General features: G+C 41.0%; 1 protein-coding gene across 6 annotated transcripts in view; it reads right to left on the reverse strand.

Moving 5' to 3' along the window:
• Positions 1–595: 595 nt before the first annotated feature.
• akap11 (A-kinase anchoring protein 11) overlaps positions 596–26,800 on the reverse strand; it is a 53,833-nt gene continuing 27,628 nt past the window's right edge. For 3 of the 6 annotated variants that reach the window (XM_033032895.1, XM_033032894.1, XM_033032897.1), the window contains exons 7-12: positions 21,000–25,746; positions 16,751–16,909; positions 11,680–11,763; positions 10,029–10,075; positions 7,606–7,766; positions 3,506–3,917 (exon numbers count right to left, since the gene is read on the reverse strand). In XM_033032895.1, the coding sequence (XP_032888786.1) occupies positions 3,762–3,917; positions 7,606–7,766; positions 10,029–10,075; positions 11,680–11,763; positions 16,751–16,909; positions 21,000–25,746 (5,354 nt within the window). In that variant the 3' untranslated portion in view covers positions 3,506–3,761. Of the gene's footprint in view, positions 2,370–3,505; positions 3,918–7,605; positions 7,787–10,028; positions 10,076–11,679; positions 11,764–16,750; positions 16,910–20,999; positions 25,747–26,800 lie in introns of those variants that run through there. The other 3 variants (XM_033032896.1, XM_033032899.1, XM_033032898.1) reach the window with 3 other exon arrangements.

The following is a 26,800-nucleotide window of genomic DNA, read 5'->3' on the forward strand; positions in this document are numbered from 1 at the left end:
GACTGATGTCTGTAAATAACTGGCTTCACAATAAATTGCAAAGCAGCCACATCACTTGCTTTAGTGGCATTGTCCATTTGGTTCAATTCCAGCAGTTCACCCTTCTCGTGGTTATCTCTTGGATTATTCATCAATGCTGCTCATAAAGTCACCATGCATCCATTTGTCAGTGGCACAGTGGCCTACCTCACAACTCTAGAGACCTGGGTTCAATGCTGACCTCAGATGCTGTCAGTGTGGAGTTTACAGTTCTCCCTACGATGCTGTGGTTTTCTTTGGGTACTCTGGTTTCCTCCCACATCCCCAATTTGTGTGAGTTGGTAGATTAATTAACTGCTATAAATCTCCCCCGAAACAGTGGGAGAAGTTGATTGGAATGTGGAGAGAATGAGAGTTCACGAAAAGATACAATCAATGCCATGTACATGGACTTGTATGGTTGCTTTATTGGTTTGGAGGAATTCTGTTCAGGTTTACTGGAACTGCAGAAGGCAGAGACCAGAGTGTGTCTGTAGCTTGGTTTGAGTAACCTTCAGCATAATCTTCAGCAAAACAAAGAATTTTACTCTGACAGAAAAAAAAATCCACCTGTAGACACAGTAGATGAGCTACCGTTTATTTTTAGCAATTGCTTAAGAAATAAACATAGACATCAATGGAGTGCAATTGCAGCTTATAATCTGGTAACAAATTGTACACTTGAAAGTACTGTCAACACATAAAATTGCTATAAGTTAAATGAACTTCATTGCTCTATTTTTGGCATAATTCATATAAAGGATTAGGGATCACAAAAAGCAGAAATTACACAATTGAAATTTACCCTAGCATGTGAATTATGATGGAATTAACACTGTGCAGTAATAAAATAAGTACGATCAGAATAGTTCAATTTTAATGTTTCACATTCTGTCTTCAAAATGGTATCACTAATCACCACGGGGATAAAAACAGAGATCAGGAACTGAGGAACACATACGCACGCATATACACGCATACACATACACGTGCACGTATACATGCACACACACATAAAGTGACTGAAGTAACCAAGAACAAACCTTCCATTTGGTTAGTCATGTGACCATACTAACAGCACTGTGTTAAAAGATCTTGTGTTAAATTAAAAGTAGTGGGGGAAAACCTATTGGCAAAGGGGTTGAGACATTCTATGTCAGCTCCAGGACTGGATACAGTATGAGGCTACCTATCCATGGCTTGTCAAACAGCAGAGGTTACAGCCAGAATAGTCCAGCAAATAACAGGGCCACCTTTGTGGGAAATCTCAGGCAGTGTCTTGCGAATTTTACACAAAAAATTAAATCTTTAATGAATCTTACCACTGCAGTTTATTAGTGCAATATGCTGGAAATGCTGCCAGCTCACAAAGCTACATCCATGCAAACTAGTGTGGACTTCAGGGAGTATAAGCAACGGGAATGATTCACAGTGACATTGAGCGCACCAGTGTAAGTTGAAATCAAAGCAGTTGTGATAAATACTGGTAATATACTGTGCAAGGAGCAGATAAAGTTATGCAACAAATCCAAAAACTGGAATGATCGTTAAACCTACGGAAAATAAAGCAGTGCTGGGTGGATTCCACAAATTTTGTTGGCAAAGTACAAATTACTATCACAGCATGATTAAGGTGGTTATGTACATTACAATGGCAAAAATACAACAATATCTGTTAATATTTTCCCAAGAACTGTATTTCTGCATCCATAAGCAGAAATCGGATCAAGTTTCACGATACGTCTCGCTGTGCAGCTGGTAAACATTTCTGCCATTACGGCGCTGAGTTCTGTTCCTTCCTACAAGCTGATACTTCCCATCCTAACAAAAACAACCTCGAGCAGGATTTTCAAACCAAAGTGAATATTCAGGCATGATTCCACTACTGTCCCTCCCTCCAAAAGATCAGCTGGTAAGAATTTAGTTCTTATTATTTCTAGCTGCAACATGCAGTGGCAAATTTTGTTTCTCAAATATTTATTTGCTCCACTTGTAGGACATTAGTTGAACTGTCAATGTCTTTGTATTGTAACCTTCTATTCATCATCACAACACTAAAGTAAGTGTTCTTTGTGAAACTGAAAGCTTGCGACTGAAGAGGTTGTGATCTTTAAAAAGAACCTGCTCCATTTTCTGATATTGCAGCACTCAACTCACCCTGTGCTAAGCTAAAGTATCCTTCTATTTTCAACATTAATAAACAACAACTTCTGCAGTATTTGAACATCTTGCATGCAATGATTTTAACTGTGTGGGGGAATTATGGAGATCAATGTTACACTATGTCTATAAATGGTCCTACAATGAACAGAGTGAGGAAACACAAGGACAAGTCTGAGAGACATAAAAGGCTACACAAAATTGCTGGGGAAACTCAGCGGGTGCAGCAGTATCTATGGAGCGAAGGAAATAGGCGACGTTTCGGGCCGAAACGTCGCCTATTTCCTTCGCTCCATAGATGCTGCTGCACCCGCTGAGTTTCCCCAGCAATTTTGTGTACCTTCGATATTCCAGCATCTGCAGTTCCCTTTTGAAGACATAAAAGGCTTCCTGATGGTGCTGATCTGCACTTCCAAATCTTACCGGACTGGTGTGCAGAGCTAACGAGAGAATAGAGAGTAGAAGTTCTGACACTGGTTTGAAACAGCTGCCCATGATTCATCAGGTTAGTTAGTGAATGGAGGTTGGCAGCTTGAACACCACATCGATAAATTAGTAGGAATTGTCACTCTTGGCTAGATATTGGCAATATGTTTATGCATTAGTGCAGATTGGACTGTACAGCATGAGCAAATCTAGCTTCTCCATGAGCACAATCTTCATATTTGAAATTAATGTTTGTTTACATCATTAAAACACCAGGTAAATGGAAATCAGGAACCCATTTCAAAATGAATCATTCCCCACCGCCCAATACTTTCTCCCTCAATTTCTTAGCTTGATCTGTGGCTTGATTTAAGTGGCAGTCATTCTTTGAGAATGTTGCAGGTGACTCAAGCAGGTGGGAACATAAATCATCCCAAACAAAACCAGGTCAAGGAGCCTAATTCAGAACATTTTGAAATCTAGTTTCATAAGCTTCCTTGATCCTTCAGAGCTATGAATCATGTAATTATGAGCTACAGTCGGAACCCACATACCAACCAAAGAGTACCAACATTTGCAAGTTCAAGTTTGACCACAGCCAATGTATTAATGTCCAGAACCGAAAGGACACAAGGCGATGTCAGAACTCTGGGACTACGTGTATACAAATTCTAAATGGCTAGTCGGAAAGAGCAACTTTAAAACTAAAAATTAATTGGGAGAATGTGATATTCTCAGGAAAATTGCACTAATCCTTCATCTTGAAGTATGAACTGACAGCGCACAGCTGGGATTTTCCTTGAAGTTGCTCCTATTCCATTGCTGAGTTTGTGGTCTTCCTATCTCAATTCACCTTGACAAAGTGGGAGCAGCTTTGTGGAAAACATAGGCCTTTTTTTAAATTTTATTGTATTTAATTTGGAGATATATAGACATTGTATCTATATATTATATACACACAATATTCATGCACACATAGTTTTGCCCTCATGACAAAAATTATTTCTATGTGTATAATACAAGAGAATTTACTACCTGCCAAGCCAACCACCATAAGGAATATCAGTCATCTGGCTCAATTCTGTAAAGCAATCCGCACACTTGGTGATACTTGGCGGTTCTTACACTGACATGCTCTTTGCATGTGGACACAGGCTTTATGTAGTTTCCAGTAACCAGTCAAAGAGAGGAGTGTGGTTGCAGTGAGCTCCAGCTGAGACTTGCTCTCTCATACTGCAGTATTTCAACACTGCCTGAAGTAGGTCGCAGATTTTCCAATCCCTCAATTCCACTCTTTTCACCACTGCAAAAAACTAGAAAAATAACCACACACTGTGCAGATGAGTAAAGGTACATATTCAAAGCATAAAGTAGAAGCTATCTGGGTATGCGTTGCTTGACTACTCTACCATAACCTCCAGATTCTCCTCCAATCTGTACATCATCCTGAAATATATTGCTGGTCTAATATATTTTGTGTTGCTGGTCTAAATCGTGGAACACCCTGTCCCATCTGTCTCATCCCCATCCAACATCACTGTAGGAGCATATTCAACAGAAGCACTGCTGCAGTTTAAGAAGCATCCACTCGGGGGTAATTAGGGATGGGCTGTAAATATTGGCCTTGCCGGCAAACCTTGTACCTCGATAAATTACTATTTTTAAAGTTTAATTTAGAGACACTGCATGGAAACAAGCCCTTCGGCCCACCAAGTCCATGTCGATCACCAATCGCCCGTACACACTAGTTCTACTTTTGCATCCACTATCTACTAGGTGCAATTTACAGAGGCCAATTAGCCTTTAAACCCGCACGTCTTTGGGATGTGGGAGGAAATTGGAGCACTGGGAGGAAACCCATACAGTCACAGGGAGAACGTGCAAACTCCACACAGACAGTACCCAAGGTCAGGACTGAACCTGGGTCTCTGGCGTTGTGAGGCAGCAGGTCTACCAGCCACGCCACTGTGCCGTCCTGTACCTGCTTCAACTACCTCCTGTGGTAGCTCATCTGTATAAAAAGTTGTCCCTCAGAGTCCTATTAAATCATTCTCCTCTCACTTTAGTGAGACTCTGGTTCTTCATTCCCCTACCCTGTGAAAAGGACTGTGCATTCAATCTATCTATTCCCATTATGATTTTTGTACAACTCTAGAAGTTCTCCTTAGTCTCCTATGCTCCAAGGAATAAAGCCCTAGCCTGTCCAAGCTTTCTTCATAGCTCAGGTTCTTGAATCTTAGGAACATCCTTGTAAATCTTCTCTGCACTCTTTCCAGTTTAATCCTTCCAGAGCAGGGTGAGCAAAACTGAAAACAGTTCTAAGATAGTATTTTGTTTTAATATGTTGCTTAAGGATATATTAATATGGTTAAATTTAAACTTCTTTGATGTTTAGCCTAATTATAATAAAAGTAAAGCAGTAATCAAGGAATAGTTCAATTACCCAATATAAATGTTATTCATATTATTTACGATTACACTTTAGTATCACCGAATAAACAGTAAGGAGAATAAACATTTGTTTAAGAAAGAATGCAGATGCTGGTAAAATCGAAGGTAGACACAAAATGCTGGAGAAACTCAGGGGGTGAGGCAGCATCTACGGAGAGAAGGAATTGGCAAAGTTTTGGGTCGAGACCCTTCTTCAGACTGATGTCAGGGGAGAAGGTTGGACAAAGAAAGAATGTAGGCGGAGACAGTGGGACCAGTGGGAGAACTGGGAAGGGGAAGGGGGTGGAGATGAAGAGAGAGAGCAAGGGCTACCTGAAGTTAGAGAAGTCAATGTTCATACCGCAAAATATGAGGTGCTGTTCCTCCAATTTGCACTGGGCCTCATTCTGACAATGGAGGAGGCCCAGGACAGAAAGGCCAGATTGTGAATGGGAGGGGGAGTTGAAGTGCGGGGCCAACGGGAGATCAGCTTGTTTAAGACAGAATGAGCAGAGGTGTTCAGCGAAACAATCGCCGAGCCTGTGCTTGGTCTCGCCGATATAGAGAAGTTGACACCTGGAACAGCGGATGCAGTAGATGAAGTTGGAGGAGGTGCAAGTGAACCTCTGCCTCACCTGGAAGGACTGTTTGGGTCCTTGGATGGAGTCGAGGGGGGAGGTAAAGGAACAGCGGTTGCATCTCCTGTGATTGCAGGGGAAAGTACCTGGGTGGTTTGGGTGGGAAGGGACGAGTTGACCAGGGAGTTATGGAGGGAATGATCTCTACGGAAAGCAGAAAGGGGAGGAGATGGGAAGATGTGGCCAGTAGTGGGATCCCTTTGGAGGTGACGAAAATGTTGGAGGATTATATGTTGTATACGACAGCTGATGGGGTGGAATGTGAGGACAAGGGGAACTCTGTCCTTGTTACGCGAGGGGGGTGGGGGGAGTGAGAGCAGAGCTGTGGGAGACCCTAGTGAGAGCCACATCTATAATGGAAGAGGACATCTATAAAGAATGAGGACATCTCCAATACTCTGGTATGAAAGACCTCGTCCTGGGCGAGGTGCAGTGTAGATGGAGGAATTCGGAGTATGGGATAGAGTCTTTACAAGAAGGGCAGGAAGAAGTGTAGTTAAGATAGCTGTGGGAGTCAGTGGGTTTGCAGTAGATGTTGGTCAATAGTCTGTCTCCTGTGATGGAGACGGTGAGATCTAGAAATGGTAGGGAGTTGTCAGAGATTTGCGTGCAGGATGGAAATTAGTGGTGATGTTGATGAAGCCAGTGAGTTCTGCATTGGTGCAGGAGGTAGAACCAATGCAGTCTTCAATGTACCGGAGGTAGAGAAGGACAATAAACAATCATGATTCTTTGATCTGGAAACGCCCAGGGAAAATAATTTACTTGCACTTATTTTAATAAATTCCTTCATCATTTTAATAATACTGGTTTGATCACCTGAAAAAATACAAATTTGTGCCAACATATCCTTGTGGTGCAGGATCCACAAGACAGCAAGTTGTCCATATTCATCTGCTATTATTTGCTTGTTACCCAATTCAACATATCCCTGTGATTTTGTAACTGTCTTGCATACATCAGTGTTTCTCAACCTACTGGCATTTGCAGACTTGGGCGTGTAGCTCTCTACTCATTGGTAAATATTCTGAAAAAGTGTCTTGGAGCCCTGGAGGAAAACACTCGTGTCCTTCTGCCAATTCGCAAAGCTTTCTTTATCTTTGCCCACCTACCAATTAAGTTTTGCTAATCTCTCAGCCCTCTGAACCTCTGTCATGGCCACTTTCAAGTACATGTTCTTTAGCTGTTGGTGGTTTCCTCAGAGCATGCGACATGGCCTACTTTTCACAAAATCACATTGTCTCTTCAATTAACAGATACCAGCCCAGGTGCTCATTCAGTTACATTGCTCTCACAACAGATGAGGAATGTTCACACAAACCACAATAAACTTGGTCTAGTCATCAGGCTTTTCTCTCTCCCCGATTAAATAATGGACTTATTTTTGTTACTTACCAATTAAATGTTTGTAACTCATAACTGATGCTGCTGTAATTTACTCATTTTTCACAAAAATATAATTTCTTCTGTGCTGTGAATTTCTCCTTTATTAATTTTTAAATGTATTACATCATCTTTCTCCACTTAATTTATTTTGGGTCACTTTAAATCCTACTATTCTTCTTTCCCCAGTGTAAAAGTGGCTAAATGTACTCATGTTACATTCCTGCCAATTCTTTGGTCTATTATGGTTTTGCTAACATTTACTTTTAATAGCATCATATTCTCCTTTGGAACTCTGTTGTAAAATTATATTTCAGCATTGAATAATCCCGCTTTTAGTTCTGTAATAACTGCAAAGATGTTGGATTGAATGGTCATTATGTGCTCTGCGAGTGCGAAATCCATCTCAATTTCATCCATTACAGCAAGCTTAGCTCAACGTAATTGAAATGGAAACTTAGTAAAAGATACTCAAGGCAAATGTGGTAGAGATATGTAGAAGAGCAATTGAATGGCCTTGCCAGCGTATAATTATTATGCACATACTTACATTCAATAGCTCATCTTCAAATGGTTCCTTGAAATATACTAAAGATGCATGAAACTGCGATGCTGCTATCCACTGCAACACCATTCGTAGCTGCAGATCATGGCTACTGGTCTCCAGGTCCACATTTAGAATCAATAACGCTTCCTTTGCCAATATAAGATCTACAAGTGGGGAAAGAGTGCTAATAATGTAGATCAGAATTGATCACTAAATGAATATGGTTTGTAAAAAGAAACTGCCCATTTCAATAATAAAAAAATAGAAAATATTGCAACGGCTATAAGAGTAAAGACATAGATTTCAGAGTAAATACTTCAGATTTCTGGTATTTGCAGTGATTTTTTTCCCATTATAATGTTGGGCTGTAATGAGGCAATCAGCAACCTGACGATTAACTTTCACAGACAAAAGCCTATACTAGAAACATTGAGGCAAATAAAACCTTCTACAGGTTGTGGATCTACAAAAGAGAAATAATATGGCAAGCTGCGCCAGCTGCTGACCTGTAATGTTTGCAGTCCCCATCAACTCCCTCACCCAGATTCTGCTATCGTGTGCATAAGGGACAATATACCGTGACCAATTAACCTACCAATCTCCATGTCTTTAGGTTTGAAAGGAAACTGGAGCACCCACAGGGTCACATGGAATGCACATATACTCCACACAGGAAATTGGTCAGGATTGAATCGTGGAAATGTGAGGCAGCAGCTTTACTAACTCTGCCAGTGTTCTCCCAATTTTGGCTCCAATGTACATTCTTTAGCATACTCCAAGGAGTCAGTAATGCAAAATTTCCCTCCAATGTTGTGGAAGCGTAATGATCTTCCACCATTTCATTGGTGGCAACACTACTCAGTATTTGGGCGTGTTCGCATTTCAAGTGTCACATTACTCTTTCTTCATGGTCCTCAGGGTAGCATCTTATACTCAACTGTTTTTAATTACTTCAATGGCATACCTTTATTCAACAAATTGGAAGCAGTTGCCAACGATTGCTGTATCTAACTTCATTGGATAATGAAGTAGTCAGGGCCCACAAAGTAGATAGTATTCATCAGCTCGGCTGATAAATGATAATTAATCTGCGCATTACAAACCCACCTCCAACCAAAGACTTACCATCTCCAAGCCTTCCATTAGAGTTATTTTGTGAGGGGAGGGTTTATTTAGCAACCAGAAACTGGATTTAGCAATCTCGTAAAGTCAATCCCCATGGTTAGGTTACTTTACAAGTTTTGCTTGCAGCATATTCAACATAGAGATGAGAAACACTGCAGGCGTTTCAGACAGGTTTAGCATTTGATGAAGCTTCACACAGAAGTATGGTAAATAATTGTTGCATACTTCAGTGGACCATGTACTTCAAACAGCAGCTGACTTTCCACAGGAACAAGCATAGGTGTCCTAATATTTGACGCTGAACGATATACATGCATCTAAGATTACATTTTCGAAACTAGGGTGGCATATAGGGGTAACCTAAATATTTGAAGACTACTAAAGGGTCTCAAACGAGACAAGGTACAGGAAGATCTATAGAAATTAATAGACAAGTGAATTGATAGTGAACAAAAATGTAACTGAATAGCAAACAAATGAGTCACCATAAAGTATAATGTTAAGTGCTAAAAGGAACTGATGCTGGGAACTGTGGTGAATCTGATTAATGTAGTTTTTCTAGATGGCCATCGATATTTAGTGGTACAGCCAGGTGCGATGGATCCAGCAATTATCAATGAAAGTGCCAAGTGAAAGTCAGTGATACTGCCTCAAACTCCAGCGACCTGGCTTTGAACTTGACCTGGGATGCTGTCAGTGTGGAGCTTATATGTTCTTCCCATGTACCTGCTTGTTTTTGTCAGATGTTCCTTTTCCCCCCCATACTCCCAAAGATGAACTAATGAGTTCAATGGATACTGTAAATTATTCCCAAGCATAGGCTAGTCCAAAAGAATAAAAAGGGAGTTGATGGCCATATGAGTTGCAAGGATACATAAAGGAGGAATGGGAATCAGGATTGCTCTGTTGACAACCGGCATGGTTGAAGGAAGTTTGAGTAACGGATTCAAGTCTGAGATTCTTTCTTAAAAATTATGATCTTGTCAGATGAACTAACAATGTTTTGTGAATAGTTAGTTTGGTTTTAGTTTGTACCATGTGCTTTATTTACTTGAAATTAAATAAATAGTTCTTTTCAAGAGCAAAGAACACTGGATTGGCTAATGGCCTTGTTATGTGCTGCAAGAAATCATATACATTAGTGATTTATATTGAAGATCTGCCAATATTAATGATTTGATCTGGGCTTCGGATCTTGATGAGTGAGCTTGTCATATCTGCAAACATCCCAGCTTTTGTCACCTTTGCTTCTGTTACATGGTTACCATGTTTTGTGAATAATGTGGAACTTCATACTCTACCTTCAGAAACGTCTTGCACTTCTTCCTCTTTATCTTCACTATTATCACTAAATTCATGGGAAATATCATCATTTAGTGCTTACTTTAGCATTGACAGTGCAAACGACATTGCTTAGATTTAGAACGCAAAAATAAAACTAATTACTAAATTAAAAAGGCACATGCATAAATGCATCTACAGTTAGCAAATAATTCGATTTTAAATACTTCTCATGTCATTTCATTGTTAATAATTTCAAAAGTCTGTGGAATGATAGTCTTCTCTGCCTCCACACTTGCATTCACCAATTTCCCATGTCAGGATCGCAGTTCAAAAGTTATCTTTCCGAACTGTAGGTGCCCAAAGGACCACAGCCAAACTCTTACTATTTCACTCTATAGTCCAGGTCTATTTGTTTTCTTTCTCCTCCAGTTGCCACAGAATCATTTATCGACATATTAAAAGTCCATGCTTCCATACATTTCTAAATATATAAGCATGTCAAATATTGCAATGATCACCTACTAACTGATAACTAAAGTAAGCTGCCGTTCAGCCTATTGTTTTCTTGTCCTGTTTGACAAGGTAATGTCATATTGTCCTGTCTCCAACCTTATCGCCAAGCATTATTTCCAAACAATGTATTTGGCCTTTTCAGCACAATTAGCAAATAAGCCCTGAAAAGGTGGGTGACATTGGGCCAAATTTCATGGTAATAATAATGACGAGGCTCTCAACATTCACAATAATTACAGGGTAAATGCAATGGCAAATTCTATCATCCCAACAAAAGCGATGGAGCAAAGGTCTGCTTCTCCAGAGGATTATAATATTCTGGAATAAACTCAATATCAAAATAACTGCAATGGTGTAACCTTGCAGTAAACATTCAATAGTTTCACACTGCAAAGGGTTCCAGGAGTAGAACCATTGGAAAACAAGGCTTTTAATGCATCAAATAAGACAGCATTTAAAAGAAATTCCACAAATAAACAGCTTTCAAATTCACCTCCCTTGGTTGCCTGTAGTGTTGGAGATAGGACTACAATCTAGTGTCAATTCTCCCATTGGTTTCCTTAGGAGGTATAAACCGTATTCAGTACAATCGGTAAAGCCATGTATTTAGTTAGTTCTGATCACTTCTCACATCATGCTACTTAATCCCCAAGTTACCAGATAGAAACATAGAAACATAGAAATTAGGTGCAGGAGTAGGCCATTCGGCCCTTCGAGCCTGCACCGCCATTCAATATGATCATGGCTGATCATCCAACTCAGTATCCCGTACCTGCCTTCTCTCCATACCCTCTGATCCCCTTAGCCACAAGGGCCACATCTAACTCCCTCTGAATATGAAATACCATGAGAAGTAAACTACAGGAGGAATCAAATGGGCAAACACTACAAGTCCCTGCAAAGAATCAAACAGCGCATGCACTGATAAAGAAAGCAACAAGCTGAAGTTGGTTTGTTTGGAGGCGATTAATATCAAAAAACAATCTTTAAAGTTGTACCATGTTTTGAATTTACATGCATTTACTCCACAAACCTGTTTTTAGGCCTTTTACTGTTTGCACATGCATAAAAAGTGTGTGTCAGTTCCAAAGCCATGCTCTCATGCAATCAATGAAGCCTCCTAACCCAAACCAGTTTTCATTTAGGTCGACCAACCTTTCTGATGGTGGAAAGGATATATTCTCCTCAAATATATCTCCTTCTAACCCCAGACTGCTCCAGCTACTGCTGTTGCCATTACTGCCAGAAAGGGAAAAAAAGTGGTGGATATTAAGTGCCTGAGTATAGTTTCTTATCCCCTACCCTATCACCATCATATGGTCAAAATATGCATTATAAGTTCTAGAACAGAGGTGGTGCATTTTCCATTGTTGATCTGCACCCATATTTAACAGAGATTTTTTCACATGGTTCACGGATTCAAGCAACCAATTCCCGGAGTATTTGTTTTAAGCAAATGGTAACTTTTCTTATTTTTGACACTACTGTCAGTATGAATTTCCACTTGCAGGGAATCTTCACTTACAGGGAAGGGAGGAGAATGGGGAGGTCTGGAATCAGGTGATGACAATGTTTAGGTTTATTATTGTCAAAAGCTTTGTGGGCCCGTCTGTTTAGCTGAGGCTCATGAATTTTGATGTTCCAATACATGGCTACTAAGTTTAGTATGTTTGGTACCATTATCTAGGTCTTTGTGCAAAAGTGTTAAACCTTTGACCAACCTCTTGCACCAACCCTGTAGTTGGAAAAGCATACTCGTTCAAGACCTAGACTAAAAACAGTACCTAGTAATACTGTTACATTATTCAAAAGAAAAATTACTTGCTTTGATTCTTTGGAAGTATTAAAGATACAGGCTAAATATTCTTACCGTTAAATTTTAAACATTAACTTCATAGATCTTATTATAGTGAAAGATAAAAGAGAATGAGCATTTTTTTCATGTTATCTTACAGAAGTCAGCTACTGCAGATGCAGAAACACAAAATAAAGGCAGAAAATACGGGTGCTACATAGCAGATCATGCGGCAACTGTGGAGAAGATAACAGAAATCGCGCTGGGTTGTTCTATGCTCCTCCAACACGGAAGTGTCATTCACCGTCCCAAGGCACATACACTTATCTAGACTGGATGCAGAGGGTTTAACTTCACTAACCCTCCACACCCTGGAGTCCGGGAGCAGTGTCTAGATGGAGTCTAGGCATTGGGGGGTGTATTATGGAGGTCCTACCAAAAAATGCTCCTGGCAATTTTTGACATCCAGGAAAATTAGGAACAGAGCTTGGTCTTCTCACGCTGGTGTTAAAAATGGATTACAAATATCTCTGAGATTCAGTAGTATTATGAAATCATTAAAAGTTTAGTAAATAATTCTAAAATATTAAACTCAAAAGTAAACCATGAACTGTTAATACAAAATCATTTAGAAATAGTTCATGTAAGAAAAATAATTAGTTAATTAACTTGCCCCCAGAAATTCATACAGGAAAATATGGAGTTTTTGTTAATACTGGGATAGGATCAGAATGGTTGGTTGCCAGGGAATCACAGTTGGAATCGGCCTCACTGTTGACCCTATGTAGTGTTCAACAGCAGAGAGGACTTACAGATTAGGTCACCAAATCATGTCCCGGATGGACTTCAGTGCTTCAGTCTGGAAGACCGGAATTAATAAAGTGAAAACAGTGGCATATACAGTGGCCTCCACAATGTTTAGGACAAAGACCCATCATTTATTTATTTGGCTCTGTACTCCACAATTTGAGATTTGTGATAGAAAAAAAAAAATCACATGTCGTTAAAGTGCACATTGTCAGATTTTAATAAAGGCCATTTTTATACATTTTAGGTTTCACCATGTTGAAAATACAGCAGTGTTTATACATAGTTCCCCCATTTCAGGGGGAACTATGTATACCCTCTATTTTCTATTACAAATCTCAAATTGTGGAGTACAGAGGCAAATAAATAAATGATGGGTCTTGTCCCAAACATTATGGAGGGCACTGTATCCAATTTTCTATCTTGATTCATTGTAAACAGAGCATTCTAATGAATCGACACTACCAGTGAAGTACGATTCAAAATGCACTTGAAATAAAAAGTAAAGTCCTTTGACATCCCATAGTAGTAAATCATTTATTTTCATCTTTTAACCTCCCACTGAACATGTTTTCTCTCAAATGTTGAGCTTTATTATTAAACAAGCTAAAAGATGGGAGATGGATTAGATTGTTCACATATACAATGGCAAGGCAGGAACTGATTTAGCACTTTAAGGGCGCATTGACCTCCAGCCTGCACAGACACCATCAAACAGATAGGCTGCGTATTCGAGTGTATGTTCTGTATGAAGCTCAATAGTCATCTATGATCCATACATCCAGCAATTTGGGCCAATGTCAAATAATATTAGTTTGTATAAAACTATCTGTCTGCTGGCTTTTCAAGGCCCTCATACTGGGGGCCTTGAAAAGACTGCACTTTAGTTCAGCTTCAATGGGTGAAGCTAGTGGCTCCTTGATCACTGCTAGCGTGTTTCTCTTCCACATATGCTTGACGGCTTGTTGAGTATTTCCAGTATCTCATGTTTCTTTTTCTGGGTGATCTGTCACATATCTTTAACCTTTCTAATTTCTACTTGAATACTATACAAGGGTGGGTATATCAGAGCAAATCAAAATAGCGGTTATTGATCTTATTCAGAAGAAGCCATGTTGATTGAAAGATACAGCATAGAAACAGGCATTTCAGCCCACAGAGTTCACGCTGACCACTAATTACCCATTCACACTTGTTCTGTTATACCATACTCGCATCCACTCCCTACACGCTAAGAGCAATTTAGAAGCCAACTAGGCTACACATCCCCATCTTTGGGATGTGGGAAGAAACCGGATACAAGGAAAGATTGAGCAGGCTGGTAATGTTTTCCCTGCAGTGAAAAAGGCTGAAGGGTAGCCTTATGGAGGTTTATAAAATCATTAGGGGCTTAGATAAGATGGATTGTCAGTCTATTTCCCCCAGGGTTGGCTGAGTTTAAAACTAGAGAGTATAAGTTTATGTTGAAAGGGAAAAGATATATTTTACACAGAGAGTGGTGAATCTGTAGAATTCTCTGCCACAGAAGGTAGTTGAGGCCAGTTCATTGGCTATATTTAAGAGGGAGTTAGATGTGGCCCTTGTGGCTAAAGGGATCAGGTGGTATGGAGAGAAGGCAGGTACAGGATACTGAGTTGGATGATCAGCCATGATCATATTGAATGGCGATGCAGGCTCGAAGGGCCAAATGGCCTACTCCTGCACCTATTTTCTATGTTTCTATGTTTCTATAAAGGAAGCGTGCTTTTCACACAGGAGGTGGGTCGGTATATGGAATGAACTGCCAGAGGCAGGTATGATTACAATGTTTAAAAGATATTTGGATAGGCACCACAAACAGGAAATGTTTAGTGGGAGAAGGGCTAAATGCAGACGTGGGATTAGATCACGAAGGCACTATGGTCAGCATGGACTAGTTGGGCCAATTTTCATGCTGTATAAATCTGTGACTCGTTTTTTGAAAATATCTGAAATTGCCTATATAAGAATAAATAAATATGATTATTAAAGCACGTGACAAGGTAACAATATTACAAGAAACAACCTTCCCTGAAGGGAGTCCAAAACGAGGGAAGATGCTCTTAAAATTAGACTAGGCCTATTTAGTCATTGAGGTTGGGCAGGGTAATGGAAATCTGGCACCGCCACTTTCCACAAAGCTGTTGCTCAATTTAAAATGTAAAGATCTGTTGGAATTACAATAGTAAGTGGTATTATATGTTGGACAACAGAGGCAGGTAATTGGAGTTAAGATCTGGATCAGTTGTAATCTAACTGAATGGTAGAGAAGGTTCAGAGCTGAATGGTCTATTTTTCTGAGAGCCCCAAAAATACAACAGCATACAATCTTGAGAGCCTCTGCAGTAGAGCAGATCAACCCAGACCTTGGGTGCTGCTGGCACAGAGTTTGTACGTTCTTTTGGTAACCCCAGGAATGCCCTCTGGTTTCCTCTCACATCCCAACTCTACGCTGGCAGGTTAAGCGGAAATTGTAAATTGTCCCTAATGTTGATGGGCTACATGAGAATCAGCTGGACATTGATAACATGTAACAATGAGGAGAGTGGGAGAATGGGTTTGCTCTCAGAATTGTCATTGACTTAGTGGGCCTAAAGGCCTACTCAGTGCCTTAAGGAAATGTGAGTGAAAGTTACTTGTTTCTTGGTCTCCATCCCTTTCCAGGATGCACCCGTTCCAAAATGATGAAATGTAAGTGATACCCTCAAAGCATGCTGAAACAGATTTAATTTCAGGTTTTTAAATGGAATGAAATAACACCTTTTCAAAGGTACTTCACACTAATTACAGAGAGCTGTGACAAAACTCCTTTGGGTGTTTCTAAAGCGGCTCAATAGAAGTATAGTTGAAGACTTACATCAACCCATGTTTGTATGACATGAACAAGCTCTGGCAAGTAAACTAATGTGAGTCCATTAACATCTCAAACTAGTAAATGTTTTACTTTCATTGTTCAGCACCTTTTAACTGTCGGTTGTCTCAAATACTGAACAGTATTATTTAACATGCTGAGAGGAGACAGATTAGATTGTTCATTTCTATACAAAGGCAGGGCAGGAACTGATTGATCAATTTAAGGGCACATCAACCTTGTGTAGAACAACATGCAGACAAACAGCCACGTAAATGCAAAATACAAAAAATACTGCAGAACCTGGACATCTGGAATAAATACAGTGAAAGCAGGAAACACTCAGCAGGTCAGGCAACACCTGTACCAAGAATCAGAGCTAATGTTTCAGATATGAGACTTTGTCAGAATTCAAGACGGCAGTGTATTATAGCGAGGGTTTTGCATCTTTATGTAATCAGTCATTTATCATAATTGCTTTTAGCACGTTGAGCTAGTGTCAAACAATACCAGGTTGCATAAAACTTTCAATCAATAGGCCTTTGACAAACTCTCGCACTTGAAATACCTGAAAATGTGACATTTATGTCATACAATAATCTGGTGTACATAACATTTCTGCTCTTTAGAAGTACTTATTAATTACTGTAAAAGAAAAAGGTTGTAGGTGGAATTCTATTTTAAAATAATCTAACCACAGGAAAAACATGAGCTGTAACATGTACAACTGATATTATTCATGTGGTTGCAGTTACCTGTCACTGAGATGCAGGAAGCTGCTTGTTTCATCTGGGTGCTCGTCTTCAAAGCTCAGATTTGACCAGCTGCCAGTGCTATCATCACCAGCGCTCAGGCTAAGCTGTTGGCTGGTTGTTGTAGAATCAGTTGACCGCAATCCATCCTTGAAACCGCTGCTGCACACATAAAGCACAAAGACCTTAATATCTTATTTTAACAGTACTTGTACAAAAATAATCTCATTGACTTTTCAAAGAATCAACAAATCCAGTATTTTATCTTTCTGCAAATGGCAGTTCAGGACAACATAACTTTCATAATGGCAAAACCGCCACATGCATACACTACTTCTGAAAATGAAGAGCTTGTAATATCTTTAATGTATGAAGTGTCATAGGCACATCAGTTAAGGTAGTACAGAAACCAAGTATTAATGTGTCAGAGATGGCCAAAAATAGTTGTTAAATATTCAGTGTATTATGTGGGTTAATCTAAAATTTGAATTTCTAGGCCGATAAATTATCGGCCCCATTGTTTGGACATTTTACCATCACTGAATAGCTCCTAATGCCGTTGTAAAAACTCCATAAAGATCATGAAATCCATCGGCACTCGTTGACAAACAAGTGTCACCTGGTTCCTCCATGTTATACCACTTTCATTTGGGAGCAATGTGTGCCATTGGTCAAATATCTTGCTACACCCAGCACTTCGATACATAGCTGGGACTTCATCAGGCAGTCCTTAAGACAAGCACACAAAACCCACCAGGATTCATACCAAGAGACTGCAGTTTCATACAACATGTTGCCCTTGTACTTCTGAAGACAGGCAGCCTGCTCCTAGGCTTCTTGATAGGGACTTCAAGTGACTGATAGGTGTCCTTGTTCCAAGAGCACCACAGATTAGGTGGGGAAAGACAATTATTCATTGAAAATATTGCGTTCCTTTTAATACATGTTGGCTACCCTGATCAAGATCCTGCGGGACCACAGTCAGGTGTTTCTGGTAGGGCAAGCAAGAGGTCTTAATAAGAACAAGTATAGCCCATGAATGCCTGTCATTGGAGTAGCCTGCGATGCAGGAAACTGCCCATTCCTTATCTGCCCGCTCTTCTGGTGCACAGAGAAGTGTTAGATCTTCAGGAGGACTGAGTGCCAATAACCTCCCTAATACATCAGTGATCAGTAAAGAGTGGCATGCAGTTACATATGGCTATATGTCTACGAATGCAGATTTGTGGTGATTTGCCCTTTAAAGAATATTTGCCATTTTATTAGTAAAAATTCAGATCCTCTGAGAGTGACCTGTCATTATTCAGATCCAACTGGCTGAAAATCTTGCAGGTGGCAAATTGAGGGTTGTGCTGCGTAACTCATCCAAATGAAATTCCAAACAGCCAATATCATTTAAATTAATTTAGAGCTGGAAAAACTGAGGTAGGGAACTAATAATTTTCCCAAACAACTTAACTTACACTGTTAATGACTGGCAATAAGATGCTCAAAGTTGCTTCAATGCTCAGATAATTCAATGTTCAATTTTGTAATGCCGCTGTATAGTGTTTTCATACCACAACCCAGTCCAATCAAAATGCGTCACATGTGCAATAAATATTCCTTCCCACCATTACTTAAAATCTGATCTCATGGTCTTCAACAGCAGAAGGTTTCTGCTCAAATCTAAATGATGATTTCCAGAATCCTGATTGACCTGTGTTAATCTGGTATACAGAGCCTACCAAGAACACAGTAGCACAGCTGGTAGAGCTGCAGTCTCACAGCACCCAAGACCTGAGTTTGATCCTGACCTCAGGTACTGATTGTGTGAAGTTTGCACATTCTGCCTGTGTTGTGTGGGTTCCCTCCAGGTGCATTTCAGAATAAACTGAAAATACTTTTTCAAAACATATAGCAACTCTAAACAAAGGTATACACTAACCTCATATGGAGCACTAGAATGGCTACTAAGACCCAAGGCCTGTGGGGGAGCAGAGAATTATCATCAGAGTTCTCATTTTGGGGTGTGCTGTTGAAGGTGGGGAGGAGATTGGGATCAGAAGCAGGTCCAAAAACATTATTGGAAAATTGGGGACACGAATATCGATAAGAAATTTCTTATCTTTCGGTATCCCTGTTTGGCATCAGAGTTTTAAGATCCTCATTTAAGATCCCTACCCAAGTTTCCTTTAATTCCAAAGGTACTGAGTAGAGAATGGCCATGCACTACTGACGCATAAATCAGAGCTTCATGTCAGGAAAACCAAGTGGATTTTTCCATGTGGTGGAAAACGACCACAAAATACTCAGGATGTTTCACTTCAATAAAAATGTTTTCAATTGCATGATGTATTACGCAATTAAATTATGCAAAAAGTTAATAATAAACCAATACAGAAAGGTGCTTTTATAATATGAATACCTTGTCTGGGATGCAAATACAAATTTCTTAATGCTCATCAGTAATTAAACAGTAACAACTTAGATGTATTTGTCGCTAACACCGATATGCCATGGTTCTTTATGGAGGCAATAAAAAAGGTTGGCAGTGAGCTACAATGATATTAAGATGGATGATGAAAATCCAATTATCTGGCAAAATTAAACCATACTTTAAAAGAGGGGTAGTGCCACAAGGAGATTTAGGGAGGCAGTTCCAGACTTTGGAGCTTAGGAAACCGAAGGGAGACTGCCACTGGTAAAATAGTGGATGCACAAGAGGCCAGAAGTCATGGGCCAGTGATTTGAGAAGTCAGGGGAGGTTAGTGACCAGAGAGGGAGTCAAAGGTGTGAAGGGTTATGAAAACAATGAAGAGAATTTACAAATTGAGACTTTTGGAAACAAGAACCCCACTTAAGTCATAGAGATGACAGATAAGTTGCATGTAGTGTGCTTGAGAACATGGGCAGAGGTAATAAAAAGAGGTGAGCATTTTAGCAGTAAATAAATTCAGACTGTACAGGGAGGGTCAATGTACGAATAAAATATAAAGTCACAGTGTCTTGATGGTAAAGGTACTTGGCTATGCTTGGGCTATTGTGGTGATGTCCAGCTAGGTTGAAAAACATTTGGTATATTGATTCAAAACCCCAAAGCCATGCTTCTCAGCTAATGACTGTAAAGAATATAACGGGGTTGTTGGGAGCAAAGATTTTCTCTCTGCTCAATCGCATTCCCATCAGTCCATATGAAATCCATACAATATGTATGGGTTACAATAACTGATGACACGATGGATAGATTTCCAAAATTCCTGACAATCAGTTAAAATTGAGTACTATCCAACAAAACCAATGAATTTTTCCCACAAACTCTAATTCACCATGTCAGTACGATTGAGGAGATGGATAGGAAACTTGCTGACTGCTTTCCAATCTCTCAAAGTATCACGTGCTTGGGTGATATCCATATAACCATATAACAATATAACAATTACAGCACGGAAACAGGCCATCTCGGCCCTACCAGTCCGTGCCGAACAACTTTTTTCCCTTAGTCCCACCTGCCTGCACTCATACCATAACCCTCCATTCCTTTCTCATCCATATGCCTATCCAATTTATTTTTAAATGATACCAACAAACCTGCCTCCACCAATTCCACTGTAAGCTCATCCCACACCGCTACCACACTCTGAATAAAGAAGTTCCCCCTCATGTTACCCCTAAACTTCTGTCCCTTAATTCTGAAGTCATGTCCTCTTGTTTGAATCTTCCCTATTCTCAAAGGGAAAAGCTGATCCACATCAACTCTGTCTATCCCTCTCATCATTTTAAAGACCTCTATCAAGTCCCCCCTTAACCTTCTGCGCTCCAGAGAATAAAGACCTAACTTATTCAACCTTTCTCTGTAAATTAGTTGTTGAAACTCAGGCAACATTCTAGTAAATCTCCTCTGTACTCTCTCTATTTTGTTGACATCCTTCCTATAATTGGGCGACCAAAATTGTACACCGTACTCCAGATTTGGTCTCACCAATGCCTTGTACAATTTTAACATTACATCCCAGCTTCTATACTCAATGCTCTGATTTATAAAGGCCAGCATACCAAAAGCTTTCTTTACCACCCTATCTATATGAGATTCCACCTTCAAGGAACTATGCACGGTTATTCCCAGATCCCTCTGTTCAACTGTATTCTTCAATTCCCTACCATTTACCATATCACAAGAGATGATAACATCCTACTTAGCAGTTGGCTTTTGGAGGAAAAGAATTGTGAATTCTACTTAATGCAAAATAAAAGCACAACAATCTTAATTTACCTTGTGATTGACTGGCTGGCATTGATCATGGCAGATGTCATTATCTCCGCAGCAAGACTCTCAGTGAAACTTGCACCATCCTGTCCAATACCACTGTCCGCTGCCAGGCTTGTATTGCTCTTGGCTTTCTCAATGGAAACTGACATCAAGTCTTCTGCGAAAATTCCTCTCTGCTCCAAGTCAATGTGGATTCTAGGTACATTGAGTTGACAAGCTCCATTCACATAGTGCTCTGGTCTTGCAAGTGGCTTGCTTGTGTGCCAGGGGGCTCTTGTGGCACTTTGGGAGTAAAACCCACCAGTTTGCCAACTTATCCTGTTAGTATGACTTCTTGATTCCTTTTCTGCAGATGAACACTGCAAAACAATTCCCGTCAACTTTTCAGCATACATTAAACAATCATTTTGCTTGCTGGTGTCCAAAGTTTTTCCATCATCACCAGCTGTGTGCAGATGAAGAGTTTCATCAGCGCAGTGTTTGAGTGTACGATTGGTGCTGGAAAGACAGCATCCATATTCATTTAAACTTCCCATGCTGTGGTAGCGTTTGTTTCTCTGGATGATGGGTTGGATTGAGCAGGTCCAGGTCTTCTTAATGAGGTCCTCAGCCATCTGTTCCAGTTGGGACCTTTTGTAGAGACAGGAGTCCGTCAAGGACTTGGATAAGCCCTGCACACCGGATGCTGTGTTCAATTTCTGTGTGACTTCAAACGTGATATTTTGAGCTACTGATTCCGCAAACCTTGCTAGATCTCTGGAGTTCCTTCTGCTCAGTCTTTGATCATGGCTTCTCCTGCAGGGGCCTGTATCTTGTGTTTCCTCCCTTGTCAGAAACTTGAAAAGTTCTTTGCCCCCATTGTCACCTCTTGACTGTTGTGAGGACAGGAGTCTTCTCTTATACCTCTGCTTTATTCTCCTGGCTGCTTGTTCGAGGCCCACTTTCACTGTCCTAAAGGCAAGTTTACTCGCGTAATGATCAACTACTAGCTCTCCATTTCCTGCTTCTCTACTGATCATTCTCATAATGAATTCTGCATATTCATCAGTCACACTCTCACAGCTTGAGTGTTTAGACACAAGTCCACCTTGGGGTGAATGAAGCACAGAATCCAGAAGATCCCGCGACCACTGATCAGCCATGGTATTTAACTCTTCTGTTCCCGCATTTTCCTGCTCTCCAAAACTGGATTCACTGCTTTCAATCTGGTGGCCATCCCTTTTGAATTTCCTCACCCTGTGCTTCTTGGAGCCGAGGACTTTTTTGGCATCCCGCATGACCTCTCCTGCCACCCTGCCCGCGTAGTTCAACAAAGAACCCACAATTTCTTCCGGTACGATCCTCTCCGCTACCATCGTCTTGGAGTGCAGCTCGCTCCATGTGGCTGATTTCCTCAGGTTGCTGGGGGAGACCCTGAAACACTTGAGATCTCTGCCGTCACACTTCCTGGTATCTTCTACACAGATTGCTGCAATTTCAGTTGCCATGGAAACGATGCTGCCTGCCAGCTGGTTGGCATACTGCAGGGCCTGCCTCTTAATGTCCAACTTCAATTCTTCCTTTTCCAAATTCTTTGTGTTCCGCCTTAAGCTTGGGCTCATCTGGTCCCTCACCTCTGCCTGCCCCTCCACAAAATCAAAATCCTCCTCATTGTCCAGCACCTCTTCAGACAGCGACCTCATCAGCTTCAGCACAAACTCGGCCTTTTCCTCCGTGTCCTGTGACATCTCTGCCAGGTCTGGAACAGATTGGTTGTGGGGGGTGGACGGAGGGGTTACTGGCATGAATTCTTTAGCCAACTCCCCCTTCAGCTTCCTATTGAAACTCCTCAGACTCTTCTCATGGAATGATCGCTGCGGTGTTGGCGGTGGTGTTCCAGGAGATCCACTTAAGCTGCCCTCGATGCTGACAAGACGCTCCTCTGAAAATAGCCCATCTTTGTTCAGCCCAACTCTCGGCGTTTCAAGCAGATCTGCATTCATCTCTTTGCTTGATTCACTGACTTCTGCCATGGAGGTCTGAAAGGTTGCCATTGAGATGTGACCCTGAAGCTGTGCAGTCAACGATTTGAGAGTATCTGCGAGCTCTGGGTCGCCCATGCCATCCGCACTTTCTGCCACTAAATTCTTGAGTGCCACAGTAGGACTTGGCGGTGGGGTACATGGAGGAAACTCTTCTGCTAAGTGCCCCTTGAGCTCTTGTGCAAAATGCTGTGGGATGGTCAAACCTTTTTTGGGAGTATATTCAGCTGGCGAAACAGGAGGCGTTCGCAGCATATCTGGAGACTGAGAGTATTCATATTGAGGCTGACTGCCTGAAACCATTTTCCCAACCATTAGCTGACCCTGCAACTGGCCCTCTGAAATCTCCCCAAGTCTCTTGAATGTTTCCTTGTTGCCGCTATTTTGAAAAATTGTTGGCAAACCTGTGGAGAATACCCCTTGAGGTATCACATTTTTCATTTTTACTTCATCCACTGAATTTGTTACAATTGCTTGTGCCAACTCTGCTGCAAATTGGTTCTCAGGAATAGGCTCAATTAGTGTTTGTTGACTCGATTTAGCAGCATTATCCTTTACCACACATTCAATTGTAGATGGATTCACAAAGTCTGAAGGATTATTTCCCACAATATCAATCATTGCTTCTGTTTGCCAATTTGTTTGCGCATTGACACGAGTGTTAGCCACCTCAGTGCACTGAAAGATGTTGTCACTAGAAACACACCTGCTATAAGTAACATGGCTTGCGAAATCCCAGGGCTGAGGCACATAGTTTGTAGGCAGCATCCTATCTATTTTTCTGCTCCTTGAACATGATCTCTCAGGAGGAGTGTTAGTCATTTGCTCTGAATTCACCTTTAATGACTTCAGAGGGGAATCAGATGAACTGCAGGAAAATGCCTTGGCAGCATGAGGTACGGACACACTGCTTGCAAAGCCAGAAACACAAAGTAGGGCTTTTTCTACTGTATACTCTTTCTCTGTCAAATCTGAAGTATCAAATGAATTGCCTGTTGTAGCATTAGTCAAACAGCCTTCAAGTTCTCTGAGTAACGTCCTCTCTTGGATATCTCTAGGGCCATGGACAGTCTTTATGGCCTGCGCTACATCTTTTTCACCAACATCTTTAATATTGTTTTGAGAAATGCTAATTGCTGCTTGTGCTGAGAAGCTCACATCCACTTGGGACAATTCAATGAAGGCTTCTTGCAGGACAGACTCTGACAAATCTCCGGCGTACGAGCTCACAATCTTTTCCTCCTCATTGAGTGACCAGCTTGTTGTTGATGTTGGTGTTGTTGGGTGCGAAAACTGACAAACTTCCATGATTCCCTCAAATATAAGTTCCTCAGCCAGGTCGGTTGCAAATCGAGTAACAGCGTTGTTAAAAATTTGTTTCTTCACGAACTCCAGCTCTCTTAGTGCTCCTGCTATTGCATCTCCCACCAAATAGTCGGCTAAGTCATTAACAGCGCTCCTCTTCCGTGAGGAGGCTTGCCTTGCTCCAATCTCTTGCAGTGCCATGTGAATTACAGATGAGGTCAGCCTTGCAGCCAGGTGGCACAGGGCACTGGTGCACGAGGAAACCCCCTTCTGCAGGTCTTTAAAGGCACTACCAAAACTCTTCTCCACTAGTTCTGCAGCAATCTGCTGGATGCCATCTTTGAATGTGTTCGAATAAATCTGCTGAGCAGAAGTGCGAGCCGCTGGCGGTTTCGAGTCAGAACTTTCAGTGCCTGACCAATAAACATCCTGAGGGCAACCAGCTGTTCTCTTATGCTCAAAACCAATAGTGTGCGGATACCTGAAGACAGAGCTAATAATGCTGTGAGAAACATCACCCGCATACTGTGAGTAATTATTAGAAAGTGCTCCATTGTTTTGTGCTTTAACAACTTCAATACTGGCGGCTTGCACTCGTCCTGAACACTCAGAGCCACTCACAGTTGCAAGGGGACTGAATGCTGAATAATGGATGGGGCTGAAGAGGGGGCTATTCTCTTCTCCCGAACTATGCAGTGGGCGAGGTGAATCCGGGACATCAGACAGGCTATTGTAGGGAGATTCTGCCTTACGAGCAGTGGGTTTCTTAACATCAGCAGGAAGGACTGGGTGGTCAAACCTCTGCGGATTCATATCAGCAACCGCAGTTTTACATTGTTTCAGTGTGAAGTCTGAAGTCAGCTTTGCCATGGGCTTCTTTCTCTGAGATGCATTTTGAGGGCTGGATCCTTCCTTCAAGGTGGCAGATGTGTTCGCAAACATTTGGTCTAGTTCGTCAAACTGGTCAAAGCTATCAAAGAATTCACTTACTTCAGAGTCAGAATCTTCAACGTCACCCTTGAGTGTTGGGATTTGGGGTATTATTAGCTTGGCCTTCAGACTACGCTGATATCCTTCTTCATCCAGAAAGATGACTGGACTTGGACTTGAACCATCAGAATCTTCAGATTCTGATGGGGAAACAGAGGGCCCAGATTTACCACCATTGTTGGATCTTAGTTCAGGACCATTGCACGATTTGTAGAATGTCCTTTGCCTCCCAGGACCTGAGCTTAACGTCACGACAGAAGTTTTAGCAGGCAGTGACAACCCTAAAAATGCTGCATTACTAAGTAACGGAGGAACAGACTGGCCAACGACTTGGCTCGGGGATGAGATAACAGGAACTGACGATTCTGTAAAGTCCAGTGCAAAAGTCTGCAGAGCAACATCTCGCTGGTGCTTTAGTGTACTGGGATCAAAGCCTACAGTTCACAAATAAAAAAAAATGTTTTATTTCATTGTAACAATTGTCCTTTAAAAATTAACCAAAGCTACCAATACCATTTTGATGTGTTTCCTGTCAAGAGCCAACAAATGCATGTGGTGTGTTAATCCATTTGTCTGTCAGGGATACATTGCCCATCTACCAATCATCCTTCCTTACCTGAATCCACCCATCACTAGCCCCACCCCACCCGACCCTCACCTCTCTTTACCAGCTTTCTCTCCCTTCTTCTCCATCAGTGTAAAGAAAGGTTTCAACCCAAAATGTCATCTGTCCATTTCCCAGTTAACTCAGCAGGCCATGCAGCCGAGTTCCTCCAGTACTTTGTTTTTCTCTGCTACCTTGTTAGTTCACACCTTAGTACAATCCATTGAATGTACTTAAGCTCTTCTGATCCCTATGGGGAACAGTGTACAAATTGGTTGCAGTTTAAATAAACCATTTGGAGCCTGACGGCAACTTAACCACTACCTTTGAGAAGGAACATATTTGACGATTAATGTTTTAGCATGTTCCATTATACCAGCCATTTTCTGCAGCTAGCAAATTACGTTCCCAGAAGCAAAGCCACGACAAACAATAGAAACTATACTATTAGTGAGCCAGTTAGATCTAGTCTTTTCTAAAGAAATGCAAGCCCTGGGCATATCTGAACCTTGGAAGATTTTAATTGTAGTGAAATGTTAATATCTTTCTAACTTAAAATATATGAGTCAATCTTAAGTAATATTTGGAAAACATTCGTGCCTCAGTTTGCTGATCCTAAACCGGAATGAAAGTTATCATAAACTTCATGGAGAGTTTTATTAGACAAACTGATATTGAAGTGTATAATTGAATACCTAATGGAAATTATCTCGATAACTGCAAGAACACCAATTTGCCTTATCCACCCCCATCAGCCCAAAATGGTTTGGAACAATTTACAGCATCATCTTCATGACAAAGTTATAGTTTGTTCTCAAGATGCGGGGGTGACTGCCTGTGCCCTAGTTTCTCCAACAAACTCTATAGAGTTGCTAAAATACTTC

The sequence above is a fragment of the Amblyraja radiata genome, chromosome 14, assembly GCF_010909765.2.
Source record: "Amblyraja radiata isolate CabotCenter1 chromosome 14, sAmbRad1.1.pri, whole genome shotgun sequence".
NCBI lineage: Eukaryota > Metazoa > Chordata > Chondrichthyes > Rajiformes > Rajidae > Amblyraja > Amblyraja radiata.